Genomic DNA, 13,845 nt, shown 5'->3' with positions numbered 1-13,845 from the left:
CATAGCAAAGACTGGGTTCGTGCAGATAACCAACAATTTACGACGTTTGGAATAAGACTAACGTGAGGTAAAGAAGAATTAATTAACTAGAAGACTAATTGATCAGATGTTAAAATATCTGAAAAGTTATATTAGGAAAATTATAACTTTGTAATCTGAAGATTTTCCTTGGTGCCCCAACTTCCTAGTTAATTACATTTACATGATTAGTTGAATCACGTAATAATAATTACAGAGAATTGATTTGATAAAATAACAGTCTTCACTTTAATAATGCCAAAGACATGACATGACACAGGTCATGGAAGAACTGGAACATTTTCAGCTTCTAGGAATTGTGTACAGATCCTTGCGACATGGGGCTGTGCATTATCACGCTGAAACATGAGGTGATGGCGGCGGATGAATGGCATGACAATGGGCCTCAGAATCTCGTCACGGTATCTCTATGCATTCAAATCGTTATCGCTAAAATGCAATTGTGTTCATTGTCCGTAGCTTATGGCTGCCCATAGCTTAACTCACCATTCATCCGTGAAGAGCAAACTTCTCCAGCATGCCAGTGACCATCACAGGTGAGCATTTGCCCACTAAAGTTGGTTACGACGCTGAACTGCTGTCAGGTCAAGACCCTGGTGAGGATGACGAGCACGCAGATAAGCTTCCCTGAGACAGTTTCTGACAGTTTGTTCAGACATTTTTCAGTTGCCAAACCCACAGTTTCATCAGCTGTCAGGGTGGCTAGTCTCAGACGATCCCGCAGGTGAAGAAGCCGGATGTGGAGTTCCTGGGCTGGTGTGGTTAAACGTGGTCTGTCGTTGTGAGGCTGGTTGGACGTACTGCCAAATTCTCTAAAACAACGGTGGAGGCGGCTTATGGTAGAGAAATGAATATTCAATTCTCTGGCAACAGCTCTGGTGGACATTCCTGCAGTCAGCATGCCAATTGCACACTCCCTCAACTTGAGACATCTGTGGCATTGTGTTGTGTGATGAAACCACACATTTTAGAGTCACCTTTTATTGTCCCCAGCACAAGGTGCACCTTTGCAATGATCATGCTGTTTAATCAGCTTCTTGATATGCCACACCTGTCAGGTAGATGGATTATATTGGCAAAGGAGAAATACTCACTAACAGGGATGTACTGTACATACATTTTAGGGCTGTCCCCAATAGCAACAAAAATCTTGTTTGAAATGTTGAAACTTATTTTTCCATATATAGACAGACATTCCCTATGTGTTTGAATAAAACCAACTACATATGTACTGAGCTTGTTTGATGCTTGAAGCACACTGTTTGATTAAACAATTAAAACACAAATGACTCAAGAAAGAGCCCGATGTCGCAGCTGGCCTTGACCAGTAGAACCATGAGGCGGCGCACAATTGACCCAGCGCCGTCCGGGTTAGGGGAGGGTTTGGCCGGCTGGGGATGTTCTTGTTCCATCGCGCTCTAGCAACTCCTGTGGTGGGACAGGCACATGCACACTTACACGGTCGCCAGGTGTACAGTGTTTCCTCCGACACGTTCTTGCGGTTGGATTCCGGGTTAAGCAAGCATTGTGCCAAGAAGCAATGTGGCTTGGCGTGGTCGTGTTTTCTGAGGACGTACGGCTCTTGACCTTCGCTTCTCCTGAGTCCGTACGGGAGTTGCAGTGATGCGACAAGACTGTAACTACCAATTTGGATATCACGAAAATTGGGGAGAACAAGGGGTAAAAAAAAAAAGAAAGAGCCCAATGGTCACACTGTGTTAACAAAAATGACAGCAAGTGCCTGTGTGGCATGTTGTCTCGATCTCCACCCTACTGCAGCGAAAAGGCCCCACAAGTGTTTTATTGCGCTGTTTGCGCTGAATATTCCCTCAACCCTTGCTCTCTCTACGTGAAACATGTAAGCATCGTATGCATGTGACCAATAGGGCCTGACCTATAGCATATCATAATCACATCAATAAATTGGTTATTTTGAAATATAGGACACGGTAAGGTGCTCTTGGGCCTACAGCTGGTGGTTATACAAGGAAACCATACAAAGCCCACTAATGATAACGACATTACTTATTGTTATAATGATGATCATAAGAATAATTGTAATAATAACAAAATAAGGAGATCAAGAAAAAGGAGGGTATAGGAGTGAGAGTTGCGTGCATATGTATAAGAAACAGGTGCTGTTAGATTACAATATATTTTTTTCTGCCTGTTTGTAACAGTGTAAACAACACTAAATGCATTATAAATTAATCCAGTCTGTTCTAATGGAAAACAATTCTAAAGCCTTTATTACAGCATAGCAAAGATTCAAAACAGCCAAATCTGTGAAATAGCTTTATCTGACATTTTTCAGTTGCTTGAGGGTCGGTGCTCACGGAATCAGCAGGCTATTAAACAAACACTCAAACAGGCAACATAAGCACGATTTGTCTTATTTCTGTAGATATATATGGATGATTTATAAATCCAGGCACATTTAACAGTTAGGCTATTGATTACAGACCTAATTAAATTGGGGTTTGCTCTCTCCTCAATTTTCTTAGACAGGCTAAACCCTATTCGCATGGGACTAGAATTACTAGAGAACGTTGGTTATGTATTTATTACCCCAGACGTCCGTTATTCCAGAGGACGATTCGGATGGGATTAGTTTTTTACAAACAGCAATTCTTAATTTTTTTCCCAAGGAATTGACAGTTATGACGGAAGCCTGGAAGTTATTGTCTCGCCGTGAAAATATTTTAACAAGTCCAGGCAATAGCAGGGCTACACGGATAACTTGAACTTGGTTCCCAAGTTTCTAAACCATACCGATCCATCTTTGGTATAGTGTTGCCATAACATTTGAATTGAGAAAGTGTGATCATAATCATTAGGATATTTTAGCAATCCGTAGTATACGTCCCAAATGCCCCCCAACCTTCAGATGTGAGCTAAACAGTGCACTTGCATTTGAGATGCGTTTTAAGGCTAAGTGTATGCTGTTTGCAATATATTAACAGCAAGGGGTTACATTAAATAGGCGCAAAAATTACTGATGCATTTGGCAATATTCAATTCACACCCACAAAATATATGAACAAAAACATTCACTTCGTTCAATTTAACGAATCAGTTATTGTTTTCTTGCTCAAACCATGAGCATCACCTGTCAAACTCCAATATTTCTCTCAAAACATAGGGATGTCGATTCGCACGGTACTAGTATTATTTATCAGAGGACCTTGGAGTTCACCCAAAAAACTGTAGGTTATTCTGGCTGGAATTGTTACTCTCCTGCATGTACAAATTACCGACATGGCAGATTCGGACGTGACTAAAATGACAGATGTGGTGTTTTGCGCTTGTGCACATAATTGCATTACCTGACCACCCCCAGTAAATCGAATCCCGCCCGAATAGGGGTTAAAGCAAGGGCTGTTCCCTAGTCTCTACTGCAGTTGCCTCTGCCACATACATACACCTTAGCCAAATACATTTAAACTCAGTTTTCACAATCCCTGACATTTAATCCCAGTACAAAATCCCTGTTTTAGGTCAGTTAGGATCACCACTTTAAGAATGCGAAATGTCAGAATAATAGTAGAGAGAATGATTTATTTCAGCTTTTATTTCTTTCATCACATTCCCAGTGGGTCAGAAGTTTCGGGCGGCGTCACCGGCTTTCTAGCCATCGCCACTCCATTTTTTCATTTCCATTTGTTTTGTCCTGTTCCCTGCACACCTGGTTTTCATTCCCAATCACACTACATGTATTTATTCCTCTGTTACCCCTCATGTCTTCGTGTGTTACGTGTTTTTGTACGCACTAGGCTAGCGTTCGGTTTTCCGTGTTATTACACAAAGCTTGTTTGTACTGCTATACATTTGATGTTTTTTGACCGTTTTGTGACTGTTTTGCGCGCTTTACACTTTGCCTTGTAGGCTGGAGGTTTTTGACGCAGCTGCGTCCGACTGTATCTCTCTCCTGCCGAAATAAAGTGTGCGCCTGTTCACAATTCTCTGCTCTCCTGCACCTGACTTCACCACAAGTACGCACAAGCCTGACACACATCTGCATTCCCAATCGTGAAATCCATAGATTAGGGCCTAATGAATTCATTTAAATTGTCTGATTTCCTCATATGAGCTGTAACTCAGTAAAATCAATGGAATTGTTTGGGATCACCCCAATTAGTCGACTGGTCGATTGTTTGATTGTTTGGTCATTAGGCTGTTGGTCGACAAAGATTTGTTTTAGTCGAGCAGTAACAAATATATATTTTTATTTGCGCCCATCTTGCTGAGGCGTAGACTAAAAGCCAATTTATGCCTGATTCTAAAATGTGGTCGCAGGCTCCATATGGAGGGTGTGCCTCCAGAGGCCAACTCAACCTCTGTACTTCATCGCCATGTGCCTCCCAAATGTTGTAACAATGTGGAGGGCACCGTATAGCTCTGCATTGACATCTACATCCTGTAGAAACACAAACTCACTTCCTTGACAACAGCACTGCAATGCTCCGCGAAGCTCAAGAAGTATGAATGCCCTGACTTCTGCTGAGGCCATATCACCGTAAATGCTGCATGGCCAATGCAGAGGTCGGATTGACCGTGCGCCCAGATGCACAATGCACTCTCTCTCCAGAATGCACTGTCTCCTGCCAATTTGTGCACATTCACTGTTTCATAACTTAATTGTGTGAATTGCTTGTGTTTGATTGTTAGTGTATATCAATTTCCCATGACATATATCGCTAGTAGTACATTTACCATTAATTCTTATAATTTTTAATGTACAATGTTTGTTACTTTGGTTACGGTTATTTATTTTAATACATTCAATATGATTATTCCAGTCTTCCTGTTCTCATTGTCTGAGTGCACACATTGTTTGCAGAGTGCACAACCTATACTACAGTTGTGAAAAACTTGTTTTTGTTTATTTAATTCCATTTAAGAGTTCTGTCAATTTAGTCATTGTCTTTAGTTTGGAGCGCTCCTGTCAATGTTGAGTAAGGACACGCATGCATAGAAGTAGACCTATAGGCTACCTGGCCTGCTTGCAAATGTAGGCATATAAATGTGTTCATTTGGGGATCTGATAGTATGTCTGATTGGCTTAACACACCACCACTAATGATCTGTGGAGCTTCTCAAAGTAATGTTTTCTTCACCTCAAACAGCAAGCAAACAACGTCTGTTTTTACATCCATTGAGAATTATAATAGTTCCTCAATGTATTTGAAAAATCATTCCAGCTCTCTCCCTTTCGATAACCACAGCATGAAAGGGAAAAATGTCATGCTCTGATCCAGTGGACACGTCATAAAATAAGCTTCTTATCAGTGCTAGACTTGGATTGAAATAGGTTCCGGTACTCATTTTGGGTGCTAGTACTGTTTATATGTAGGTGCAGGAGCTCCACAATACTATTGAACTAATATTCTATAAGAGGAACAGGAGCTCAAGCAGTAGAACATTAGAGGTGCCGGTACTCAGCTCCGGTGAGCTCCTGCCCAAGCCAAGCACTGCTTCTTATCCCTTGTGCAAATTGCCTACAACTGTGTCTGTCCCGAGCTCACTGGTGAAGGAATCTCTGAGGGTCCAGAATACTTCATACAATGTTGCATGTTTTGATTAACCACATGACAATGATTTTGAGATATGAAGAGTTATTATTAATTAAATTAAACTGTTTCACGAAAATGTGCATACGAAAACCATAACTGGCACGCAGATCGGTAGAAATGGTAAGATAAGGGGCCTCCCGAGTGGCACAGTGGTGTTCTATCCCAGACTGTGTCACAGCTGGCTGTGACCGGGAGACCCATGATGTGGCGCACAATTGGCCCAGTGTTGTCCGGGTTAGGGGAGGCTTTAGCCGGCTGTGATTTCCTTGTCCCATCGCGCTCTAACGACTCCTTGTGGTGGGCCGGTCGCCTGCAAGCTGACTTCGGTCGCCAGCTGGACAGTGTTTCCTCCGGATTAAGCAAGCAGAGTTTCGAGAAGCAGTGTGGCTTGGCAGGGTCGTGTTTCGGAGGGCGCACGGCTCTCGACCTCGCCTCTCCCGAATACGTAAGGGAAATTTCAGTGATTGGACAAGACTAACTACAATTAGGGAAAAAAAGGGGTAAAAGTACAATCCATTTTTTAAAATAAATGGTAAGATAAATTGCCATTCCAAATGAGAAAGGCTACGAACTCTTCAGGTAGCCTATTACCAGAAACTTCAGGGGATTAATGGCAGAATTTGCGAAAGCCAGCACGAGAGGGAGGAGAAGAGTTGGGTCAGGTTAAAGTTATTTTTTAAATACATTTTTTATGGTTATCTAGATCTCTGGCACCCTCATGAGACATCAAACTGTAAGCTTAAAGCATCAGACAAGCTCAATGCATTTAGTTAATTTTATTCAAACACAGGGCTTGTCTATATATGGAAAAATACACGTTTAAAAATGTTGAGTAATAGATTGCTCGAAAGAACTTACAACTTTTGGTCACCAAAATGTTTTTTTTTTGTTGGGACAGAAACAATTTTACAAATCAGCATTTGTATATTTTCAAAATTCACGTTTATCTTTTTCAATATTCCTACATTAATATAAAACAAAAGTTATTGGAATCAAAATACTACTCATATTATGCATAATATGCTTTGTAGCACCTATGGAGTCCTAAAGCAGGCTGAGTAAATATGCCAACTTTGATAATAATTTTTCAATTATGCTTTTAGATACAAATGTCCAGTATATGTAAACAATCCTTCTTCTGAAGGACTCTTCTATTCATTACATTTCGTGAAAATCTCCAAATCAAATTTTTTGTTTAGGTTTTGTGAGGACTCACTGGGCACACACTGGTTGAATCAACGTTGTTTCCACGACATTTCATTGAAATTTCATTGAACCAACATGGAATAGAAGTTGAATTGACGTCTGTGCCCAGTTGGGAATCACTCACGAAATGCTGCTTTCCATTCTACCGACCTAGCCACTGTAATTTCCCAATCAATTCAGCTGTCATACTGTAGGTTAGCGGTACATGGTTAGTGATTCTCTGATCAAAAGTATTATATGATATGTATTTTCATTTACTTTTATTACTTTGAATGAGCACTGAAATATCCAGTATATTTAAATATATATGCTTTTTTAAAGATGAATACGGACATTCTGAAGGACTTATTCAAACTCAGTCCCAACCGTTCCACTTAACTTTTTAGTTTTTTTGTGGTGTCTAACTAATGAACTGACGCAAAGTGTGTCACAGCAAATGTTTATTACCCCCACAAAGTCTGATTCACTTCAAACTGATCTTCCCACACAGATAGTCTTTTTCACTGTATGACTCTCACAGTTTCCCTCTCCATATGTTATTTTCTGTAATCTCAACCCATTTAACCTGGCTATGCTTCATGGGGTCCCAATTTACTATCCCTCCCTGAACAGAAAGTTTTAAAAAAGCCTGTGACCTTCTGTGTTTGTATCACCATATTGTTTTCTCTGATCTGTATGGTTGTAGGCAACTATATGTGTGTTTATACATTCATTACGTAAATCCGTTCATATGCACATGGTCTTCGAGCTCCTGTATTCCCTGTGGCTGCCGCACAGGGAACGACCTGAATGCTGATGCAAACACAACACATTCTGAGGCCCTCTGGTTGGATATCATATGGAAATGGGTTGGGCCCCATCAAAACAAAAAGATCACTATGGATTCTCTCTGAAAATGCTGCATGTCAGGCAATCAGAGGGGGATATGCTTCCATTACCTTGTCATTCACAATGCTCTTCCCATCCCAGGCCCAGCCGCGCTTTGTGAAGTAGTTGACGGTGGCAAACTCAATGAGGGCGGAGAAGACAAAGGCGTAGCAGACAGCGATGAACCAGTCCATGGCCGTGGCGTATGCCACCTTGGGGAGGGAGTTACGAGCACTTATACTCAGGGTGGTCATTGTCAGCACAGTGGTTACACCTAGGGGAACAGCAAACAGTTTCAGTGTGGTCAGTTTCCTTAGATTATAATTCAATCATTTTAAGTACCTTATCTACAGATACCATGTACAGCCAAGTAATTACATTCTGGTTAGCAAAGAAGAGTAGGCGTATAGTAAAAACTATTTTATGTAACATCTTGTACAAAAAGCTGTGGAGAAATAGTAGTTATCATAGTGCTGTAGAATAAATCGAAGTTCATCATATCAGAGCTGTAGCTCCGCACACCTGTGAAGTGGAGCAGAGCATGCTGGGCGATCTCCAGCTCCTGTGTTTTCCTCACTAGTTAGCCAGTGTGCGTCCTGGCTGATATGTAAATGTAGGTACATATTTGAGCAAGCTAACATTGAACCTGGTTGGTTAGCTACCTGCAGATTAATGCAGGGTAGTAATGTCATGAGTTGTCATTATGGTTCATTGTTTACCTAGTTAGCTAGCTAACATTCGCTGGCTGGCTCGCTAGCTAACATTACGTGTATGACCTTATTATTCATATCTCAGAGCCATTTGCTTAGCTAGCTAACATTGAACCTGGCTGGATAGCTCCTTGCAGATTCATTTGAATTTTTATTTCACCTTTATTTAACCAGGTAGGCTAGTTGAGAACAAGTTCTCATTTACAACTGCAACCTGGCCAAGATAAAGCAAAGCAGTGCAACACAAACAACAACACAGAGTTACACATGGAATAAACAAACATACAGTCAATAACACAATAGAGAAAAAAGTCTATATACAGTGTATGCAAATGAGGTAAGATAAGGCAATAAATAGGCCATAGTGACGAAAGAATTACAATTTAGCAATTAAACACTGGAGTGATAGATGTGCAGAAGATGGATGTGCAAGTAGAGATACTGGGTTGTAAAGGAGCAAAATAAATAAATAAATACAGTATGGGGATGAGGTAGATAGATGGGCTGTTTACAGATGGGCTATGTACAGGTGCAGTGATCTGTGAGCTGCTCTGACAGCTGGTGCTTAAAGCTAGTGAAGGAGATATGAGTATCCACTTCAGTGATTTTTGCAATTCGTTCCAGTCATTGGCAGCAGAGAACTGGAAGGAAAGGCGGCCAAATGAGGATTTGGCTTTGGGGGTGACCAGTGAAATATACCTGCTGGAGCGCGTGCTACGGGTGGGTGCTGCTATGGTGACCAGTGAGCTGAGATAAGGCGGGGCTTTACCTAGCAAAGACTTATCGATGACCTGGAGTCAGTGGGTTTGGTGATGACTATGAAGCGAGGGCCAGCCAACGAGAGCAGACAGGTCGCAGTGGTGGGTAGTATATGGTTCTTTGGTGACAAAACTGATGGCACTGTGAAAGACTGCATCCAATTTGCTGAGTAGAGTGTTGGAGGCTATTTTGTAAATGACATCGCCGAAGTCAAGGATTGGTAGGATAGTCAGTTTTACAAGGGTATGTTTGGCAGAATGAGTGAACAATGCTTTGTTGCGAAACAGGAATCCGATTCTAGATTTCATGCAAGGTAGTAACGTCGTGAGTTGGGATTATGCTTCATTGTTTACATAGCTAGCTAGCTAGCTAGCTAGATTCCTTAACAAAAGACTCCACTATACAAGTAACCATTTTGGGTGCGTTTGTAAATTCAGCCTGGCCATCTTCTCCGATTTCAGAGCACTCTCGTCTGAGTGTACCAGAGAGCGCAGAATAACTGATGAATTTACAAATGCTCAACACCCTTTGAATATGGCCGATATCAGCAAACGTTGGCAAAAAGCATAATTAAATTGTTGCCAGCAGCACAGTTACAGTCACCAACGCTCTGGATAACATGAAAACAGCCTAACCAGCTCTGCTAGGGCGAGTAAAATGGTTAGCCAGTTAGCTTGGGTGCTTGACTGCCGGATCAACGTTCGGATCAACCCTACTCATCGGCCAGAGCGTCCGGTGTGCGGACTGTAGAGTATGACATTCCATTTTGTAGCTCTAAAAGTCTCTACTTTTATCCAATTTAAAAATCACAATTTTACATGTTTCTACATGAGATGGTCGGTCACATTTTACGTGTACAACATCTAAAGACCTGCATCACTATACTGAGAGCTTTTCCATTTATAAAAAGACACATTTGGGCGTTTTTGGAGCATTTATTCAAGCTTTTTCAGAGCCCCCTTTACTGCACAACGAGGATGAAAAAGTGAATCGGTGGTTGGGGTAAGTTTCTCAAAAACAAGTGAAATCGCAAAAAATGTGCCTGGATGCGATTTACATCAAACATGAAGTAAAAACATTGTCTCTGCAAATAAGAGATGAGCCTGTATTTACTCAAATTGTATTTTTATAACTAAGGTTGAGAATAAACGCTTGAATTTCTTTAACCAATTTTTTTCTTATCTGCAGAAAAACATGAATTCGCTGCCCACTTTGCCGAGGGTATACTATCTGTGGCACTGAAATACGAGGAGGCTTAAAGGGACACAGAGAATAATAAACCAACCAACTCCCCCTTTTCAGAGCAAACCCAATCCTATCTAGAAATGTCCTGATCCTTTAAAGCTGGTTACACAACCATGTCCCATTCTACCGTGAACACATCAGGATGGTTGTTGGCGGTGCTACCTACACACTAACATACAGTACTAACACCCTCAAAAGTGTATGCCAGGCTAGCACAGCCTCCCTTCAGTATTACCAAACCAATCTACCAGTAAAGCCTGGAACAGACATTCCACCATAAACGGGATTTAAAAAAAAGGTTACTTGTAAAATTATTTGTATGTATAATTTGTATTAAGCAGAAAACATGATACTTATCATACAGTAACTGCTAAAATGAACCTATTTTTTTCACTAGTTGGAGTTATGTGGCCTTTAGAGTCATACAGCTCCAGAGTACATTTTTAATTGCCATCTTCAGTCAAAAGTTGCTTGCTCTGTTTGCATGATTCATTCAGAAAGGTTATTCACACCAGAAGTTGCTGACTTTATTGTGTAATGTGCTTATTCTTTATATAATATATTGTGTTTATCATGTGTGAATGATAATCATCTCTGCAGTGATATGACTGTGCTGTACATGTTTTCAAATGACCAAATCAAATCTGTCCATCAATGTCTGCCCAGGTGTACAGAGGATATTTCTGCAGTCTATGTAGCCCACGGGGGAATATTAACCCAATGAGGCCCCACCGTTGCGCCAGCGTGATTTAGGACTTCTAACCACTTCTAAACTTTGTATTTGAGCTACATTCACCATTGGATTTGTCTTTTTCTTCTGATTAACGTGGAGCTGAACTTGAGCGGTGTTTGTGAGACGAGGGCGGATCCCGAAGGGGCTGGGTCTTTTTTATTTATTTTTTACAAAATCGTCTGTAGCATCAGAATGGTTTGAGCTTCAAACTATTAAAAGCTAAGACTCTCAGGAACACCCACTTGTAACATGTTTTGCTCTATGAAGCTCACAAGCTACACAAGAGTCATTAGAAGGTCAGGTGTTTTTCTACATAGACGATCATATGAAATCCTGGGATAAAGTGTCTATACTACTGTAATAAACTCACATAGTTGCTGTCACAAACTCCACACAGTTGTCACTGACAAGTTGAATATTAATTTCTTACTGATCAAACCATTTCTGTACATAGAGAATTCCTATAAATTAATTGTAATCAGGTTTTTGCTTTGGCAGGCCTTATTTTGTTTTATTGACATTTGTCAATAAAACTCATGAATGCAACTGTTTATGTCAAATTGTTTTGTGTTCTACCTGTATCCCTGGTTGTCCTGAAAAGAAAATGCCTATTTTTGATGGGGTCTGGCATTGGCTACCAAACAACCCCCTGCTTTTCGTAAACAGGCTAAGTTCTGATCACACTATTAAGCTAGCCCTCCTCTTGGCCCCTAGCACTAAATTCAATTACCTTGCTATGGCAGAACAAACACTCACTTGGCTTTTCAGGCTGTCGCACAGGATTGGAACAAGTGTTGCTCATTCATTACACAGTAATACAAACAGCTATACCGCAGAGTGGGTCGGAAAACAGGCAAACGGACACACAGGGCACATCTTCAAGGCTCCTGGCACCACAGAGCAACACTGAACTGCAATTAGGCGGTCTGCATGACATGATAACTTGCCACTACTATGTCACCAATGCAGGACCAAGCCAAAATAAGACAGAGAGGAGGAGAGAAAGAGTAAGTAGTGTAAAAAAATGGTGGGAGAAAGCAGGAGAGATATGGATAGAGCAAAAGGGGTACACACAAATCCTCTCAAACCTTTGTGCATATCTCCCTTTGACATCAAAGCAGGATAGGTGGCCCCATACTCACCAAACACAGTCCTAGCTGGCACGGACTCTCTGTTCAGCCAGAAGGACACTTGGGAGAGGATGACAGTCATGATGCATGGTAGATAGGTCTGTATCACAAAGTAACCAATCTTCCTCTTCAAATGGAAATGTGCCGTCATGACAGTGTATTCGCCTGTAGAGAGAAAAGAGTGCTTTATTAACTTATACTGCCCAAACTAGAGTACCACTCTTTAAAGGGTAACCATATCAATTCAAGTACAATTATACATATATTTTTCACCAGTTCACATTTATCACTATGCAAATTCATAATAATATGGATGTGGATACTTTAGGTTTGATATGCAATGTTAGAAAAATGGTGTACTTTTCAAATTTCAAACAAGGCCAATTGAATTAAGCATTGCACATGGTGACTGTATAACCGCATCTGAAAACTAAAGCGCATCCGAGGACATTAAATAATGCCAATGACGCAACAGCATGCACGACTTGTAATGGGAGAATATCTAAAAAAGAACCCAAGATTAGAGATGAGTAGAGAAAGATGCGTGTTACCCATGGCAACAGAACAGAGAAATATATCTCATTTGTTGTGATTCTGCAATAAAGGCCTTGATACTGCCACTTGGCAGAAGGAAAACGTGATTTATGTTTCTGGCTAATCGCAAAATATTTTGTATCCCTGTTATTCAAGAGCACTTACAGTATTGCCTGCTTTACACCCATTTAGAGGGAGTCTTAATGATTTCCACAACGGGTGGAAAACGTGGGATCATATGGACACTTGACTAAGTGCTTGACGATCTGGCCTATGCAGGTGATCTCGCTATTCTTGCAAGTTGACATCAGGACTTGCAGGCAAAAACTCAGAAGTTGGCAGACCGCACAAATAGCAGGACTCAACATCAACATTCAAAAGACAAAAACCATTATGGTGATCACCAAAACCAACATCAACAACCCTGCTGTGGAAGAGGTGGACAAGTTCATTTATCTTGGGTAAAAGATGACCAAGGATGGCAATTCCATGAGCGACGTGATCACCATGTTAAGACCAGTATGGAGAGCTAAGAACATCAGCCTATCAGACAAAATGTGCATCTTCAAAAGCAATGTCCTCAGAGGTGGATGGAGGTATGTATGTAACACTTCTGCCACGGCCAGGGTTGGCAGTGCAAGAGACATGGATCTCACCCTTCACCCCTGGCTGAAGATGAAAACCACAGATTGGGCTGTTGGTCTTCTGCCCAACGGGGTGTGGGTGGTGGTGTGTGGACTTCACTACCTGGCCTCAGCTTGGGGAGGATATCATCAGCCGGATACTAAGATCCTAGGCCACCAAGGATGGGAAATACTGAAGATACTAATCTCACCCTCCAAACCCGGTGGTGTCCTGGAGACGGTGGTGGTGAGGGACTTGCACTGTTCTAAAGAGGCAGATGGGAGGTAGCTAGCCTGCCTTCCCCTATAGCTTGTTAAGTCAGCCACATTTGATGGGGAATGGAGTAGACCAGGGGAAGGATGCCTTCCCAGCAGATGAGCAATACATCCCTCATTACAGAATCAGGCAGGAGACATAGGGCAGCG

General features: G+C 41.4%; 1 protein-coding gene across 1 annotated transcript in view; it reads right to left on the bottom strand.

Annotated features, from left to right (window-relative positions):
• Positions 1 to 13,845, bottom strand: part of LOC139390556 (gamma-aminobutyric acid receptor subunit alpha-2-like) — a 57,005-nt gene that overhangs the window by 12,958 nt on the left and 30,202 nt on the right. Inside the window, exons 8-9 of the mRNA XM_071137758.1 lie at positions 12,275 to 12,427; positions 7,757 to 7,959 (exon numbers count right to left, since the gene is read on the bottom strand). Coding sequence (XP_070993859.1) covers positions 7,757 to 7,959; positions 12,275 to 12,427 — 356 coding nt within the window. The remainder of the gene's footprint in view (positions 1 to 7,756; positions 7,960 to 12,274; positions 12,428 to 13,845) is intronic.

The sequence above is a fragment of the Oncorhynchus clarkii genome, chromosome 31, assembly GCF_045791955.1.
Source record: "Oncorhynchus clarkii lewisi isolate Uvic-CL-2024 chromosome 31, UVic_Ocla_1.0, whole genome shotgun sequence".
In the NCBI taxonomy this organism is placed as follows: domain Eukaryota; kingdom Metazoa; phylum Chordata; class Actinopteri; order Salmoniformes; family Salmonidae; genus Oncorhynchus; species Oncorhynchus clarkii.
The sequence above is the reverse complement of the archived record's forward strand: the minus strand, read 5'-3'. Positions and strand labels throughout refer to the sequence as shown.